The sequence below is a fragment of the Myotis brandtii genome, unplaced genomic scaffold, assembly GCF_000412655.1.
Source record: "Myotis brandtii unplaced genomic scaffold, ASM41265v1 scaffold216, whole genome shotgun sequence".
Taxonomy (NCBI): Eukaryota; Metazoa; Chordata; class Mammalia; order Chiroptera; family Vespertilionidae; genus Myotis; species Myotis brandtii.
The window spans coordinates 3,719,860-3,738,943 of record NW_005358092.1 but is presented as its reverse complement, the minus strand read 5'-3'; the positions used below and the strand labels follow the sequence as shown (position 1 = coordinate 3,738,943).

Sequence of the window (19,084 nt, the reverse complement as noted above, 5' to 3'; positions counted from 1 at the left end):
TTTTTTAATCCTCACCTGAGGATATTTTCCCCATTGATTTCCAGAGAGAGTGGAAAGGAGAGAGAGAGAAACATCTATGTGAGAGAGGTACATTGATTGGTTGCCTCCCATATGTGCCTCTACCAGAGCTGGGGAACCTGCAACTGTGGTATGTGCCATTGACCAGGAAGCGAACCCACGACCTTTCAGTCAGAGGACCGATGCTCCAACCACTAAGCCAAACCGGCCAGGGCTTTTATGCCTTTTTTAAAATGCATTTCTAACTACCCAAGGTATCCAGTACAGTAACTTACAAGCAATTCGTAGGTATTTCCTGATTAATACTTAGCATCCCTCTAGCATATACTGACCTGCAGGGAAGTCTTTCTCGGTGATTGGTTCTGCACCATCAGCTTTGGGAGTGCTGTGGTTCAAAGGCGGCACCGGTGGCTCTGCTACACAGGAGAGACCGCAGAACTCAAGTGTGAGGGAGCAGCCTCAGAAGTGCAAAGCAGCCTAGAGTTACACTGGTTCATAGCACAGCCAATAGCAGAATTCAACACCCTGAGTCCCAGTCCCCCTGTAGATCTATATGAGGTTCAAAACAGCCTTTCCCTTACCCAATTGGGGAGGGAGAAACAGTTTATTTCTCCTTTAGGGACATAAATAGAAGGGTTATTAGAAGACATCTGGCCTAGTTTTTACTTTTTAAAGCTATAACTTTGTTCCAAGATATTCTTAAGTAGAGATTCAATATAGAGAAACCAATATAATCAATGACTCTGAATAGGGGTGGGGGAAAGGCCTGGAGGACTCTCCTCCACCCCTCGCCCTCAGGGACTCTACAATGGTTTGGAAGCTAAAGATCTAGAATAATTCTTATTAAGAACATCCAAGCACCGTAAGTTGATGTTTTTTCCCCCTCTAGATTAATTTCAGCCTCAGCGCTGAGGGGAATATTAATGAAAGCAAGTCCTCTATAAACTTCATAATTCTTAGGGAGAAGCTAAGCAAAAATCCCATTGATCTGGGATTAGCCCTTCTGTTTCTACTCTCTGGGAAAGACTCCAAAAATAACTTCTATATACTACTCCCACTGAATCTGAACTCTGAAATAAACAAGGTCACAGATAAATAATTACCAGAAGCCCCCATTACCTTCAAATGCAAATCTTCCTTATATTCAGTCAGCTCAGAAAGGCTTTGTAATGCAGAGGCAGTCAAAGTAACGAGCAAAAAAACCCTCTGTACCGAGAAACTTCTAGTTCAAGTTTCGGATTTTGTCAAGGTCCATTCCCCATCTCCCTCCCACCCCCGAAAGATTAGTGTCTTTAGAAATGGGGAAAATACACAGGATTTCACTCTTAATTTTTTTGTCTCATCTATCCTGTGTGTAACTGGAGCTCTGGTTTGGACTAACCATACTGTGCTGGCAGAGGATCGGAGTCCTCAGACCACAAGCCTTCCCTGGGGTACTGAGGACACCTCCCTGGGGCACTGAGGACACCTCCCTGGGGCCTCTGCTCCCAGCCTTCTCACAAACCTGGATTCTTCTTTTCAATGGATGGAGCAGATAGCTGAACTCGCTGCTGTTTCTCCATTTGCTCCCGGAACTGCTGCTGCAGCTGTTTTTGCCGGAGCTTCCGCTGCAAAGTGGCATCACTCTCCGCAGCAGAGGACGCCAGGCTTCTGCATAGGGAGCAACAAGGTGGGAGTGAGTTCCTGAGTTACCTGAACAAACAATATACAATTCTGAGGGGCAAACAAACCAACTTGCTGGCTCTGAAGATAAAAATGGAGATAACTTAGTCTGCATGAGAAGGCAGAAGAGAAAGGTAGGAACTTAGGTCCTGTACCTGGATCTGCTGTCCTTATCCCCCTGCATCATAATGTGGGGATCATCTGAGTGGCTTGGTCTGCAAGGAGAGGTTGCTTCCTGTGGTTTTGTGGGTCCCAGAGTCATGTTCTGTCGGCAGCTGCTGTATCTTGCTTGTTCCACAAATGGTTCAAAATCTTGTCTCTTTGCTTTAGTTAAATCCACTTCTAGAGGCAACTAATGAAGGAAGAAAAAGGGTAGATAACTTCCTCCAACTGCTCTTCCCCTTCCTTTCTTTCCCTGCCTTAAAGATCTAGATTCCTAGAAAACAGCATGACAATCCTCTATCCATCATGACTTCTAGGTCCTGAGAAACTCAGACAAAAGATCTAACACTTCAAGTAATACTTTTAATTACATGAGGAGTAAACAATTTCATTTTCTACTTTATACTGGTCAGTATTAATGATTTTGATAAAAAGGAATCTTATTTTAGGTTTGATTTAGGGCAAATGGTCTGTAAAATCTAATTTGAATCTTTCCTTGGCAACTGAATCTGTCTGGTGCTGTCTACATTTTATCTCTCCCCCTTTTTTTTTTTTAATGGAAAAGATCACACAGTCTTTGTGGAAGCCTATACCTTCTCTGCCCTTTCTGCCAGAACTATCCCCTGCAAACACAACATTCATCCCGGAAAAAGCCTTGGGTATGTCATGGCACCATTACGTGTCCTTCAAATAACAGGAAGAAAAAGCTTGAAAAACCAAAACTAGGGAATCGCCCAGTTGAGGTTTCTAGATCTGACCGAATGAGAGAAACAAACTGTGTATTTCACAGCACAGGGCAAACTGTTTTACTTCCTAGACATGAGCACTACAGAAACTCAGACCGTTCACTTTGGAAGAACTTCTCTCCCAATTCATAATATGGACACTGAAACAATAATTGAAAATGAGGGATTGAGTTGATAAAGATAACCTGAAAATGAAAATTACACTGAAATTTCTTATCTACATGAGAAAGTAAATGAGTAGGTTAAAAAGAAATGACCTTATGCTACAACATGGGTTGAAGACATTATGCTAAGTAAAATAGCCAGTCACAAAAGGACAAGTACATATCATTCAATTTACATGGCACATAGAATAGTTAAAACCAGATAGACAAGAGAAGAAAAATGGCAGCTGAATAGGCAGAAGTGTCACACACCTCCTCCTGCAGCCAAGCCAGAAAAGCAACGAAATCAGAGAACATCCACCGGAATTAACAAATTAGAGACAGTTGAGGAGACCATTTTCAACAAGGAAGGGCAGAGGACACCTAGAGAATGCAACTTTCCAGCCATAATCCAAGTGGAACCACTCACATACCCCATCAGTGAGTGGCACAGTGCCTCCTGGCAGGCTCCCAGAACTCTGCAGTGAGCACTCACCGGAGTGACCTCCGGCACCAGGCCTCCTCACCAGCCCACCGGGACCCAGTATCCCAGGATCTGGCTCCAAGACCCTGCAGTGAGTACAAGCCAGGGAGAACCCTGGACCCCACCCCTACGCTGGGCCCCAGAACCATGCTGCCAGTCTGATCTAGAGCCATCCAGTGCCCGCTCCAACCCAAGCCCCAGGACCTGCTGCCAGGGCGACCCGGAGGAACCCAGTGCTTTCCCCACTCCGGGCCACAGGAGAGCTCTGACTGTGCAACCCAAAGCAACCCGCGCCTGCTCCACCCTGGGGCTACCCAGAGCAACACAGCACACACCTCACTCCGGGCCACAGGAAAGCGAGAACTATGCGACCCAGAGCAACCAAGCATGCACCTCACTCAGGGCTACAGGAGAGCTCTGACTGTGCAACTCAAAGCAACCTGTGCCCGCTCCACCCCGGCCCCCGGGACAGTCCTGCTGGAGCTACCTGGAGCAACCCAGCACGTGCCTCACTCCGGGCCACAGGAAAGCGAGGACTGTATGACCCAGAGCAAACCACCCTCACTCCACACTGGGGAGGGGCTAACTAGAGCACCCCAGTGCATGCCTCACTCTGGGCCACAGGAAAGTGAGGAATGTATGATCCAAAGAAACCCAGCACATGCCCCACTCCGAGCCACAGGAGAGCACTGCTGGAGCAAACCAGAGCAATCCAGTGTGCCCAGCCAGGGGCCACAGGACTGTGCGGCAAGTGTGCTGACAGAGGTATCTAGGGTGCCACCCTGCCACAGGTGCCGGGGCTGCAAAGTGAATTGCATGTCAGAGAGCACTGGGTCCTTACAGGGAGTTGCACACCAGAGGAACTGTGCACGCGCTCCCGCCACCCCGAGCATCTGAAGTGGATAACTGAGGGACCAGATCCATGGGAGAAAGGGATGCAACTCAGAGCACAGACAATAAAGGGGTGTGACTCAAGGCAGACCCAGCCTCTGGGCTGACAATTTCCAGACCATTGGCCTGATAGGGTCTTCAACCTCTCAAACCCCAAGCAGGGTGCCCAGGACCAGAAACAGACAGCAAAAACAGGGAAACAAAGAAACAATGCCCCAAGGAAAGAAAAAGAGAAATTGTCAGAAAAGGAACTAAGTCAGAGGTTCTCAACCTGTGGGTCGCGACCCCTTTGGGGGGTCAAACGACCCTTTCACAGGGGTCGCCTAAGACCATCGGAAAACACATATATAATTACATATTGTTTTTGCGATTAATCACTATACTTTAATTATGTTCAATTTGTAACAATGAAAATACATCCTGCATATCAGATATTTACATTACGATTCATAACAGTAGCAAAATTACAGTTATGAAGTAGCAACAAAAATAATTTTATGGTTGGGGGTCACCAAAACATGAGGAACTGTATTAAAGGGTAGCGGCATTAGGAAGGTTGAGAACCACTTAACTAAATGAAATGGAGGCAAGCAATAGGTCAGAGAAAGAATTCAGAGGCAGGGTCAAGAGGTTCCTAAACTGGTTGGAAGAGAAAATCAACTTATGTAAGAATCAAGAGGAAATGGAAAATGATATAGCTGCAATAAAAAACACAATGGAACGTTTCAACAGTAGACTAGAAGAAGCGCAGGATCAAATCAGTGAGTTAGAAGACAGGGTGGAAAACACACCCAATCTGAACAGCAATTGGAAAAAAAATTAAAAAGCAGGAGGAGAGCCTGAGGGAGCTTTGGGACAACATGAAATGAAGGAGACGAAGTTGAGCAAGAAATAGAAAGCCTATTTGAAGAAATAATGACAGAAAATTCCACTGACTTGGGGGGGAAAAAATTCACACAAGCGGAGTCCCAAACAAGATGAACCCAAAAAGGCCCACACCAAGACATGTAATTACAATAGCAAACATTAATGACAAAGAAAGAATCTTAAGGGCTGTAAGAGACAGACAGAAAGTTACCTACAAGGGATCTCCCATTAGACTATCAAATGATTTCTCATCAGAAACACATCAGGCCAGAAAGGAATAAAAAAGAGTATACAAAGTGATGCAAAGCAAGGGATTGAATCCAAGAATACTCTATCCAGCAAGGCTATCAATCAAACTTGAAGGTGAAATCAGGAGCTTCGTAGACAAAAAAGGCTGAAGGAGTTTATTATCACCAAGCCAGCAATGCAAGAAATGTTAAAGGGACTTTTGTAAAAAGAAGAAAGAGAAAAGGAAGAAGGAACACAGGCATAAAGAATAAAAATGGCAATAAACCTATCCTATTAATGAAAGCCTATGTGGTTGAGACACCCACACACCATGATGCCCTCACACTAACAAGCAATCACCAGGAGGTTGCGTGTGCACCAGCGTGCACGGGTGGGCAGGGCTGCGTGCGTACACGGGTGGGCGAGAGCTTGACACTGCGTGCACAGTGCGGAGGTGGGTCCCATGGCTCCACACGGTGAGGCCGGGGGTCCCGCGGCTCCATGCGGTACGGAGGTGGGTCCTCTCCCACACTGTGAGAGGGCACAGGCCAGGCTGGGGAGCCCCTCCTCCCCCGTGCATGAATTTCATGCACTGGGCATCTAGTCAATAATAATTTTAAACATAAATGGATTAAAAGCTCCAATCAAAAGACATAGGGTAGCTGAATGGATAAGAAAACATGATCCATATATATACTGTCTACAAGAAACCCACCTCAGAACAAACGACACACAAACTGAAAGTGCAGGGATGGGGAAAAAATTCAGGCAAATAAAAATGAAAAAAAAAAGCTTGGGTAGCAATATTTATATCTGACAAAATAGACCTCAAAGTGAAGGGCATAACAAGAGATAGGCCACTTCATAAAACTAAAGGGATCAATACAACAAGAGGATATAACTCTGGTAAACATATATGCACCCTATACATGAGCACCCAAATACATAAAAACACTTCTAGAAGACATCAAGGGAGAGATCGACAGCAATACAGTCATAGTAGGGGACTATAATATCCCATTGACGTCACTGGATAAATAGTCTTGAAAAAAATCAACAAAGAAACAGCAATCCTAAATGACTCCCTAAATCAGATGGAACTAATTAACATCTTTAGAACATTTCACCTGAAAGCAATGGAATATACATTCTTCTCAAGTGCACATGGGACATTTTCAAAAATAGACCACATATTAGGACATAGGCTAAGTCTCTTCAAATTCAAGAAGATAGAAATCATATCAAGCATCTTCTCAGATCACAATGGCATAAAATTAGAAATCAACTACAAAAACAGTAAAAAAAAAAAAATCAAACACTTGGAGGCTAAACTGCATGCTATTAGACAATGATTGGGTTACCAAAGAGATCAAAGAGAAATAAAAAGCATCCTGGAAACAAATGACAATGAAAACACACCAATGCAAAATCTATGGGGCACAGTGAAAGCAGTCCTGAGAGGGAAGTTCATAGCTCTACAGGCCTACCTCAAAAAAACAAGAAAAAATGGTAATAAATTATCTAATCCTACAACTTCAAGAATTAGAAAAAGAGCAACAAAAAAAGCCCAGAGTAAGCAGAAGGAAGGAAATAATAAAGATCAGAGCAGAAATAAATGACATAGAGACCAAAAGGCAATACAAAAGATCAATAAAATCAAGAGCTTGTTCTTTGAAAATATAAACAAGATTGATGAACCTCTCACCAGGCTCACCAAGAAACAGAGAAGACCCAAATAAACAAAATCAGAAATGAAATAGCTAAAGTAACAACTGACCCCACAGAAAATACTATGGATTGTAAAAAAAATACTACAAACAACTCTACTCCAACAAACTAGACAATCTAGACGAAATAGACATATTCCTAGAAAAATACAATCTTCCAAAACTCAATCAGCAAGAATCAAAAAACCTAAATAGGCTGATAACTACAGATGAAATTGAAGCAGTGATCAAAAAAATTTCCAGCAAACAAAAGCCTTGGTTCTGACGGTTTCAGAGAGGAGTATTACCAAACATTCAAAGAAGAACTAAAACCTATCCTCCTCAGACGATTTCAAAAAAATCAAGAGGAAGGCACACTTCAAGCTCTTTCTATGAAGCCAGCATTACCCTAATCTCAATCTGAAGACAGGTCATTTTAAATAATCTAAGCAGAGAAGCAAAAAGAAGAAAGAAATTAAGAGAAGTGAGGAGAGATAAGGGACTGATAGGACACTATCACACAATATATTTAAAGAGTCTCAGAAGAAGAGAAAGAATGGGGCAGAGAAATTATTTATGGTGTTAGGAAAACTGGACAGCAACATGTAACAGAATAAAACTGGACCAGTAGTAACAGCATACACAAAAATTAACTCAAAATAAAATACAGACTTGAATATAAGACCTGAAACCATAACATTCCTAGAAAAAAAAATAGGCAATAAACTGTTTACCATTAGTCTTGGTAATGACTATTTAAATTTGACAACAAAAGTAAAGGTAATTTACAAAAAGAGAAAAAATAAACAAGTAGTACTAGCCGAAACCGGTTTGGCTCAGTGGATAGAGCATCGGCCTACGGACTCAAGGGTCCCAGGTTCGATTCCGGTCAGGGGCATGTACCTGGGTTGCGGGCACATCCCCAGTGGGAGATGTGCAGGAGGCAGCTGATCGATGTTTCTCTCTCATCGATGTTTCTAACTCTCTATCTCTCTCCCTTCCTCTCTGTAAAAAATCAATAAAATATATTTTAAAAAAAAAACAAGGAGTACTATATAAAACTAAAAAGCTTCTGCACAGCAAAGGAAATCATCAACAAAATGAAAACACAACCTACCAAATGGGAGAAAATGTTTGCAAATGATATACCTGACAAGGGGTTAATATCCAAAAAATCATAAAGAACTCATATAATGCAAAGCAAAAGAACAAACAATATGATGAAAAAAATGACAGACGATATGAGCAGATATTCTTCCAAAGAAGACAAACAGGTGGCCAATAGGTACATAAGAAGGTGCTCAACATGACTAATCATCAGGAAAATACAAAACCACAATGAGATATCATCACCTCACACTGTTAAAAATGGTATTATCAAGCCCAACCAGTGTGGCTCAGTGGTTGTGCATCTACCTATGAATCAGGTGATGGTTCGATTCCCTGTCAGGGCACATGCCTGGATTGTGGGCTCGATCCCCAGTAGGGGGTATGCAGGAGACAGCCAATCAATGATTCTTTCTCATCATTGATGTTTCTATCTCTCTCTCTCCCTTCCTTTCTCTGAAACCAATAAAAAAATCTGTTTTAAAAACAAAATGTTTTAAAATGGCTATTATCAAAAAGACAAGAGATAACAACTGTTCATAAGGATGTGGACAAAGGGAAACCCTTGTTCTTGTACACCATTAGTGGGAAAGTAAATTGGTTCAGCTAATAGAAAAAGAGTATGGAGGTTCCTCAAAAAATCCTAATATATAAAAAGCCCGGGGCCCTCATGACCAAAACGACCAGATGGACTATGGAACAGCAGGCTGCGGGCGCAGCAGGCTTAGGTGGGCGGAAGAGGTGGACCCCGCGGAGGGAGGCCTGTACTCCCCACATGGCAGTGGCTGTGAGTGCTCCTGATGGCACGCAGGCGCTGCTTCAGGTTGGCCTGCAGGCTCCGCCTGCACCGCTCACAGCCACCGCCACATGCTGTGGTATAAAACACATTGTGAAGTTAAGAGAAGCACAGGCACTACCTCCATGCCACACCCCGACTTCCGTCAGTCCCACCGACCCTGAGGCGCCCTCCCTGAGCTGTTTCCTGCAAGGCCTGTGGGAAGATCCCGCCCTCGGAGCGTGCCAGGCATTGTGGTGGTCAGCCCGGCTCCCTGTGTGCCAAGGGCCTGGAAGGACCCCAGTGACAGAGGTAGCACAGGGCCCCGTGACGAGGCGGCTGCGGTGGCGGCAGCCCCTGCGACTGATGGTGTGCTGGTTGTCTGTGAAGCACTCTCAGCCAGCCGCCTTCGCTCTCACCCTCACCCTCGCTGCTGGCTGACTGCGGTGCAGCCTCCTGGCCCAGAAGGTGCGGATGGAAAGGACAGCCACCATGGCGGGCCAGATGGATGTCCTCCTGGCCAAGCCACGCGGGTTTGCAGATCTGCGCAGGAGCAGGCCTCCAGTGCACGCATCCTCTCCCCTCCCCCCTTCCCTTGCGTGTGAATGTCCCACAGCGCGCTGTCACCCACGTGCACCCGCAACAGTCCCGAACTGCGGCGCGCGCATGTTCCCCCCGCCCCTCCACCGCACTTCCGTCAACCCTGGAGTGCCTACATCCCCCACACGATGTGTGCACATCCCCTCCATGCGCACGTCCCCTCGCACGTCCCCTCCAGCGTGCTCACGTCCTTTGGAGCGTGTCTGCGTGCTCAGGATGGGCGCCTGTGATATGACAGTGAGAGGGCGGAGTGGTGACACCCCGTTCCCGTGGAGGCCAGTGCGGCGACGAGATCGCCTCCATGGGGCTAATGCATGTGCTGAGGCGGGAGCAGGTGTGGACAGACACACCTGGTGGGCATGGGGCGGCCCTCGCTGAGGTGCCTTTGGTCAGCATTTGAAGTCGGGAACCCAGAGGAGGCAAGGAGGCCCATCCTCTCAGTGAAACAGTAGGAGAGTCGGGGTGACTGCAGAGGAGGAATGTGCACTGGGGGTGCCGGCACCCATGAGTGAAGGCCGCCCTGACTAAGTCTCACTCGCTCGGGGCCTAGCGCGCTCCTGCCGGGCAGCGGGTGACATGACGTGCTTTTCCGAGTTAATGAGAGAAAACATTGATTCTCCCACTGCCCACGAAGGTGGAAAGTGGAGTGGGGAGATGCGAGGTTCCCTGTCTGGGGGTTCCAAACCCGCCATTGGTTCCTTTCACCGCTGACTAGAGATATACAGGGTGTCCCCCCAAAATGTATACACACTTTGAATACCTACTAATTCCAATGGTTTTAAGTATGAAAAGAAAGAAACAACAATGGAGCTGTCATCTGTTAAAAGTGCAGTCGGACATCCCCCAAGGGGTCCCGGATTGGAGAGGGTGCAGGCCAGGCTGAGGGACCCCCTCCCCCCACTGTCGTGCATGAGTTTCATGCACCCGGCCTCTACTTAAAAATAATACCCCAGCTGGTTTGGCTCAGTGATTGGAGCGTCAGCCAACAACTGAAGGGTCACGGGTTCAATTATGGTCAAGGGCACGTACCTCGATTGCAGGCTCGATCCCTGGCCCCAGTTGGGGAACATGCTAGAGGCAACCAATCGATGTGTCTCTCACATTGATGTTTTTCTCTCTCTCTCTTTGTCTCTCCCTTTCACTCTCTCAATGTCTCTCCCTTCCACACTCTCTAAAAATCAATGGAAAAATATACTCGAGTGAGGATTCACAAAAAAAAGAAAAAAAAATACTAATTGGATTCCTTCAAATTGAAACAAAAGGATACTACTAGACAGCAACATGAAGCATATAATATAAAATTTCTCCAGTAAAGGTAAATACATGGGCAAAACCGTATTATTTTAATTTTGGTGAACAGAATTTATAGGAAAAACATTAAAATATATAATGAATATAAAATATAATTTTAAAACCATTAAAACTTTTATAACTATAAATCTATGTTAGTGGATATAAAATATATAAAATAAAATGCTATAACTTTAAGATTTTTTACATAATTACAATAGTAACACAAAGAAAATATCTGTAGAATATACACATATAAACAAGAGGAAATCTAATGTCACTACCAAAAATATTCAAGACACAAAGGAAGATAATAAGAGAAGGAAGGAGGGACAAAAAAGCAACAAGACATACAGAACACAATTAACCAAATGACAATAAGTCCTTCCCTATCAATAAAACTTAAAATGTAAATGGATTAACTTCTCTAATTAAAAAAAAAAGTGGCTGAATGGATAAATACAAAAAAACAAGATACAACTATATGCTATCTCCAAGAGACTCACTTTATATCTAAGAACACAAATAGGACTAAGGAGAAAGGATATAAAAAGATATCCATGTAAATGGAAACCAAAAGGGAGCAGGGGGACTATACTAATATCAGACATAAATAGACTTAAGTCAAAAACTGTTATAAGAGACAAAGGACATAATATAATGATAAAAGGATCAATTCACTAAGAAGATATAACAATTATAAGTATTCATATACTAGATAGCAGAGCTCCTAAATTTATAAAGCAAATTTTGACAGATTGTAAAAAAGAAATACATAGCAACACAATAACAGGAGACTCTGATACCCTAACTTTCAATAATGGATACAACAATCAGACATAAGATCAATAAGGCAATAGAGAATTTGAATGCTGTAAGAGCAAATTGGACCTAATAGACATATATAGACTACTCCATCCAACAATAAGATATGTACAGGGTGTCCCCAAAAAATGTATACACACTTTAACAGTTGATAGCTTAATTTTGAAAATAAAATATATTTTAATAAATACTGCCTTTATAATTATTCAAAGGGTGTGTATACATTTTTGGGGGGACACCCTGTATTTCCCAAGTATACACAGAACATTCTTCAGGATAAACCACATGTTAGGCTATAAAACAAGTCTTAAATTGAAGAAGACAGAAATGATACAAAGTATCTTTACCGATCACAATGAAATGAACTAGAAATCAATAGCAGAAGGAAAATGGAAAATCCACAAATATGTGGAAATAAAATAGCACACTCTTAAAAGAACAATTGATCAAAGAATAAGTCACAAGGGAAATTAGAAATTATCTTGAGAAAATGAAAATGAAAACACAACTTACCAAATCTTATGGTATACAGCAAAAGCAATGCTAACAGGGAAGTTTATAAGCTAGCAGAAGAAAGGAAATAAATACAGCTTAGAGCAGAGACACATGAAGTAGAGAACAGTAAGATAATAGAAAAAAAATCAACAAAATTAAGAGTTATTGTGAAAAGAGTAACAAAATTGAAAAGCCCTTAGCTAGTTTATCTAAGAAAAAATTATTTAATTAAAATCAGAAATGAAATAAAATACAACTGAAACCATCTATATAATAAAGAGCCAGGGTCATAACGACAGATGGCTTGACCAGACCAGAAGTCAGTGCTGGGTTGCCGTGGCGACCCAGCACTGACTGGGACCACTGCAGGTGCCCCAACCCAGCACTGACTGCCTAGGGGGCTGCAGATCAGGCCCGGAGAGAGGACTGCAGAAAGAGAGGCAGGGTCTGATCCGTAGCCTCTGTGGCAGCCGTTGATCAGAACTTGCCTCTCTTTCTCTCCCAGCCTGGCCAACAGCCGAGCCTCCATTTCTCTCCAGGCTTCCACCGGGGCTGCTGATCAGCCCCGCCTTTCTGATGAGGCCCCATTGATAGGCCCAGAGACGCTGACTGGCATTGAAAATGACCAATCAGAACCAAAATGGCTGGCAGAGGGCAGTTGGGGGCGAGATCAGGCCAGCAGGAGAGGGCAGTTAGGGGTGATCAGGCAGGCAGAGGCAGTTAGGGGTGATCAGGCCGGCAGGGGAGAGCAGTTAGGGGCAAGATCAGGCTGGCAGGGGAGAGCTGTTGGGGGCAAGATCAGGCTGGCAGGGGATGGCAGTTGGGGGCAAGATCAGGCTGGCAAGGGAGGGCAGTTAGGGGTGATCAGACAAGCAGGCAGAGAGGTTAGGGGCAATCAGGCAGGCAGGCAGGGGGGTTAGGGGCAATCAGACAGGTGAGTGGTTAGGAGCCAGCGGTCCCAGATTGTGAGAGGGGTGTCTGACCGCCAATTTAGGCCCGATCTCCGGCAGTCGGACATCCCCTAAGGGGTCCCCGATTGGAGTGGGTGCAGGCTGGGCTAAGGGAACCCCCTGCTCTGTGCACAAATTTCGTGCACTCGGGCCTCTAGTAGAAATATGAAAACATATATGAGAATACTATGGACAATTGTACAGCAACAAATTAGATAATCTAAAAGAAAGAGATAAATTCCTAGAAGCACACAACCTAGCAAGACTGAATCATGAAGAAATAGAAAATGTGAATAGACCAGAAACTAGTAAAGAGATGAATTCATTAGTAAAAAACCTACCAACAAAAAGAGCCCAGGATTAGATGGCTTCACTGGAGAATTCTGCCAAACATTTTAAGAATTATTAACACAAATCCTCCACAAACTCCCAAAAAAACTGAAGAGGAAGGAACACTTCCAATCTCACACTGCGAGGGCAGCATTACTCTGATATCAAAGCCAGGCAACAACATTAAAAAACAAACAAAAAACACTACACTATTCATCCCATCTGCAGTTTCACTTTCTAGTTTCAGCTGTCCACAGTCAATTGCAGAAAAAATTTGAATGAAAACTTCCAGAAAAAACAATTCATACATTTTAAATTGCATACCATTCTGAGTAGTATGATGAAATCTCAAATTGTCCCACTCCATCCCAACTGGAACCTGAATCATCTCTTTGTCCAGCTATTATAGGCTACTCACCCATTAGTCACTTAGTAGCCAACTCAGTTATCAGATCAACTGTTGTGGTAGCACAGTGACTATATTCAAGTAACACTGGTTTTTACTTAATGCCCCAAAGTGGAAGAGTAGTGATGCTGGCAATTTGGATATGCCGAAGAGAAGCCGAAAAGTGCTTCCATGAAGTAAAAAGGTAAAATTTCTCAACTTGGACTAATAAGGCATTTTATCATCTCATATTGTCACAAGAAGAAGGTGAATACAGTATAATCAGATATTTAATTATTAGGTACTAGAGGCCCAGTGCACAAAATTAGTGCACTGGGGCGGGGGGGTCTCTTCAGCCCAGCCTGCACCCTCTCGCAGTCCAGGACCCATTGGGGGATATCTGCCTGCCAGCTTAGGCCCGACGCCCCCTCCCCCGGGCTCAGCTCACCAGCTGTGTGCCCGGCTTCTGACTGAGCAGCGCTCCCCCTGTGGGAGCTCACTGACCACCAGGAGACAGCTGCTGCGTTGAGCATCTGCCCCCTGGTGGTCAGTGCGCATCATAGCGACTGGTCATTCCACAGGTCATTCCACCCTTCGCTCGATTTGCATATTAGGGTCTTATTATATAGGATTGTTAATCTCTTACTATGCCTAATTTATACATTTAACTTTATCATAGGTATGTATGCATAAGAGAAAATATGTATAGGGTTTGGAACCATCCATAGTTTCAGGCATTTATTTGGGATCTTGGAATGTATCCTCCACGGAAAAAGGGGACTACTGTATAAGGAAAAACCATAGACCAATATTCCTGATAAATATTGATGGAAAAATCTTCAACAATATACTAGCACACTGAATTCAACAGCACATTTCTCTTTTTTTTTTTAGAGAGAGAGAAGAAGAGAAAGAGAAAGAGAGAGAGAGAAGCATCAATGAGAGAAACATAGATCAGTTACCTCCTGTATGCACCCCAACCAGGAATCTAACCCATAACCTGGGTAAGTGCTCTGACCAGGAATACAACCCAACACCTTTTGGTGTATAAGACAATGCTCTAACCGAGCCACACTGGCGAGGGCTAACAACACATTAAAAGGATTATACATCAGGACCAAGTGGGATTAATTCTTGGAAGGCAAGGATGGTTCAACATTCACAAATCAATGTAATACACCATATTAATAGAAGGAAGAACAAAACCACATGTTCAATGCAGAAAAAGCATTTGACAATATTCAATACCTTTTCAATGGTAAAAACATTCAACATACCAAGAATAGAAAGAAACTACTTCAACATAATGGTCATATATGAAAAGCCTAGAGCTATTATCATACACAAGGCTGAAAGATCAAAAACTTTTCCCATAAGATCAGAAAGAAGGCAACAATGCCCACTCTTCCTACTTCTAGTCAACATTATTGAATAGAAGCCCTTCCAGAGCAATTAGTCAACAAAAAGAAATAAAAGGAATCCAGATTGAAAAAGAAGAAGAAAAATTATCTCTGCTTGCATATGACATAATCTTATATGTAGAAAACCCTACACTCCACATCAAAAAACTAAACAAACTTAGAACTAAATTCAGCAAAGTTGCAGGAAACATAATCAACACACAAAAATCAGTTGTATCTCTAAATACACTAGTAATAGACAATCCGAAAAGAAAACAATTCCATTTACAATAGCATCAAAAAGATTAAAATAACTTAGGAATAAACCTAACCAAGAAGATGAAACACTTCTATACTGAAAACTACAAAACACTGCTGAAAGAAATTAAAGACACAAATAAATGGAAAGACATCCATGTTCATGAGCTAGAAGACTTAATATTGTTAAGATGTCCTTACTGGCCCTAGCTGGTTTGGCTCAGTGGATAAAGCATCAGTCCATGGACTGAATGGTCCTGGGTTCGATTATGGTCAAGGATGCATACCAGGGTTGCAGGCTTCATCCCTGGCCCAGTTGGGGTAAGTGCAGAGGCAACCAATCAATGTATCTTTCTCACATCAATGTTTCTCTCTGTCTGTCTCTCCCCCTCCCTTCCACTTTCTCTCTAAAAAATATCCTTGGGTAAGAATTTAAAAAAGAAGAAGAATACAAGACCATTACATATGCTTTCTACAAGAGACTCACTTCAGATCGAAAGACACACAGACCTAAAGTACAGGAATGAAAAAAGGTATTTCATGCAAATGAAATCCCCAAAAGGAAAACAAAAAAAAAAAAAAAAAAAGTAATAATACAGACTTAAAACAAAGACTCTAACAAGAAACAAAGAATAGTATATAATGATAAAGGGATCAATCCAACAGAAGAATATAACCCTTGGAAACATTTACACACCCAACACTGGAGTACTTAAAATATAAAGCAAATACTGACAAACATAAAGGGAGAGAATGACAGTAAAACAGTCACAACATGGGAATTTAACACCCCAGTAACATCAATAGATAGATCAGCGGTTCTCAACTTGTGAGTCGCGACCCCTTTGGCGGTCGAATGACCCTTTCACAGGGGTCGCCTAACACCATTCTGCATATCAGATATTTACATTACGATTCATAACAGTAGCAACATTACCGTTATGAAGTAGCAACGAAAATAATTTTATGGTTGGGTCACAACATGAGGAACTGTATTTAAAGGGCCAGAAGGTTGAAAACCACTGAGATAGATCATCCAGACAGAAAATCAACAAGGAAACAGTGGCTTTAAATGACACATTAGACCAGGTAGATTTAATTGATATTTTTAGAACATTTCACCCCAAAGCAGCAGAATGTACATTCTTTTCAAGCACACGATACACTTTCCAGGATAGACCATATTATTAGGCCACAAAACAGGTTTCAATAAATCTAAGAGGACTGAAATCATATCAAGCATCTTCTATCACAATTGTATGAAACTAGAAGTCATTACAAGAAGAAAAGTGAAAAATACAAACACCTGGAGGCTAAATAACATGCTACTAAATAATGAATGGGTTGGCAGTGAGACCAAGACAGTCATCAAAAGATACCTAAGACAAATGAAAATGAAAATACAACACAAAGCAATTCTAAGAGGGAAATTTATAGCAATACAAGCTTACCTTAAGAAGCTACAAAAATCTGAAATAAATAATCTAACCTCACACCTAAAGGAACTAGAAAAAGAACAAAGCCCCAGTTGAGAAGGAAGGAAATAATAAAGATCAGAGAGGAAATAAATGAAATAGAATCTAAGAAAACAATACAAAAAGATCAATGAAACCAAGAGATGGTTCTTTGAAAAGACAAACAAAATTGATGTTTCTCCTCTCCTCTTTCTCTATAATCAATAAAAACATTTTTTTAAATGGGCAGAGGAATTGAATAGACATTTTCCAAAGAGGAAATACAGATGGGGACTATATATACAAAAAGATGTTCAACCATCAATCATCAGAGAACTGAAAATTAAAACCACAATGAAACATTACCTCACACCTATCAGAATGGGTAACATCAATAAATCAATAAACAAGTGCTGGCAATGATATACAGAAAAGAGAACCCTTGTGCACTTCTAGTGGGATGGCAAATTGGTGCACTCATATGGAAAATTTATAGAAGCTTTTTAAAAAATTAAAAATAGAACTACATGACCCAGAAATCTCACTTCTAGATATTTACCCAGAAGAAATCCAAAAACACTACTTCAAAAATATATTAATGTATCCCTATGTGCACTGCATCATCCTATCTAATAAAGAGGAAATATGCTACTTGACCCTCACACCATTGCAAAGATGGCGGCGCCCACAGCCAATGAGGGGATATACTAATTGACTGCCCCACCCTCAAAGATGGCAGTGCCCACAGCCAATAAGGAGGGAATGTGCTAATTGACTGCCACGCCCTCAAAGATGACGGTACCCATAGCTAATAAGGAGGGAATATGCTAATTGACTGACACGCTCTCAAAGATGGCGGTGCCCACGGCCACAAGATGGCAGCACGCAGTCCCCTCAGTCCTGCCAGGGGGGCAGGCATGCCTGCCTCTGGAGTCCCCCAGTCCCTTCAGCCCCCCAGCCCCCAGGGCTAGCCCGAGGTGCAGGCAAGCCTCAGATGGCAGCTGCCCAGCTGCCCAGGGCCACTCAAGGTTCAGGTAACCAGGGCCGACCAAGGCTTGTGTTGCCGGCAGTGGCAGCAGCAGAGGGGGGATGGTGGCATTCCCCTGATTGCCGGGTCGCCTCCCGCCCCTGAGGGCTCCCGGACTGTGAGAGGGGGCAGGCCGGGCTGAGGGACACCCGCCCCTGTATGAATTTCATGCACCAGGCCTCTAGTTATTTATATAGCCAAGATATGGAGTGCCTAAATGACCACTGATAGACAGTTGGATAACGAAGATGTGGTACATCCTATCTAATAATAGACAAACAGGGTAATTGACCATACCTTCGCTACCCCTCCCATTGGCTAATTTGCATACTGCAGGCAGGGCGGGACAGCGCCATCCCGCCTGCCCCGCTGCCATCTGGGCCTGCTATTTGCGACCAGGGGCGGTGGGGTGGGACAGCACCATCCCACCTGCCCTGCCGCCATCTGGGCCTGCTATCTGTGACCCGGGGCAGCCGGGCGGTGCAGCAGCGATAGGCCAGCCCTCCCAGCCTCCATCCGGGCATCCCGTGTGCGACCCAACCCAGGGCGGCGGGGCGGGACAGCGAGGCTCCTCTGTCACCCCAGCTTCCTCATCGCAGCTCCCTTGGGGGCCTAAGCCTTTAGTCGGACATCCCCCGAGGGCTCCCTGGCTGCCAGAAGAATGTCTGACTGCAAGGTTAGGCCTGATCCCCCAGGGAGTGGGCCTAAGTCGACAGGTGGACATCCTCCAAAGGGTCCTGGACTGCAAATGGGCGCAGGCCGGGCTGAGGGACCCCCCCCACACACACACACACACATTTAATGTGAGCTAGGCTCACATTAAAATGCTTCTCTTGAAAAACCAAGATGGCGGCATAGGTTAACGCCGGAGTTTGCTGCCTCGAACAACCACTTCAAAAATACAACTAAAAGACGGAACGGACATCATCCAGAACCACAGGAAGGCTGGCTGAGTGGAAGTTCTACAACTAGGAGGAACCGAGAATCAGAGGAGGCGCAGTGCTGAAGTAAAATACTAAGGTGCGGAGTGCGCACGGCAGGGGCTGGTGGCTGAGGGCGCGGTTGTCTGTTTCAATCCGGAGGGAGCCTCAGACTCTGAGCTCCAGCGAGTCTCTAGGGACCCAGACTCAAACGGGAGAAGCAAGACTGTCTGGCTACGGTCCCTCTGAGGTTTGCAGCCGTTGCTGGGACAGAGAGGCAGAGCCCCTGGGGACGGACTGAGAGCAGCCATAACTGCTCCCTCCTCCACCCTGTTGATCCCGTGGGACCCGCCCCGCCCAA

General features: G+C 44.0%; 1 protein-coding gene across 3 annotated transcripts in view; it reads right to left on the bottom strand.

The window, feature by feature from the left end:
* Positions 1-19,084, bottom strand: part of RAD52 (RAD52 homolog, DNA repair protein) — a 55,796-nt gene that overhangs the window by 2,250 nt on the left and 34,462 nt on the right. For all 3 annotated transcript variants that reach the window (XM_005865925.2, XM_005865926.2, XM_005865927.2), the window contains exons 8-10: positions 1,836-2,032; positions 1,523-1,668; positions 351-434 (exon numbers count right to left, since the gene is read on the bottom strand). In XM_005865925.2, the coding sequence (XP_005865987.1) occupies positions 351-434; positions 1,523-1,668; positions 1,836-2,032 (427 nt within the window). The remainder of the gene's footprint in view (positions 1-350; positions 435-1,522; positions 1,669-1,835; positions 2,033-19,084) is intronic.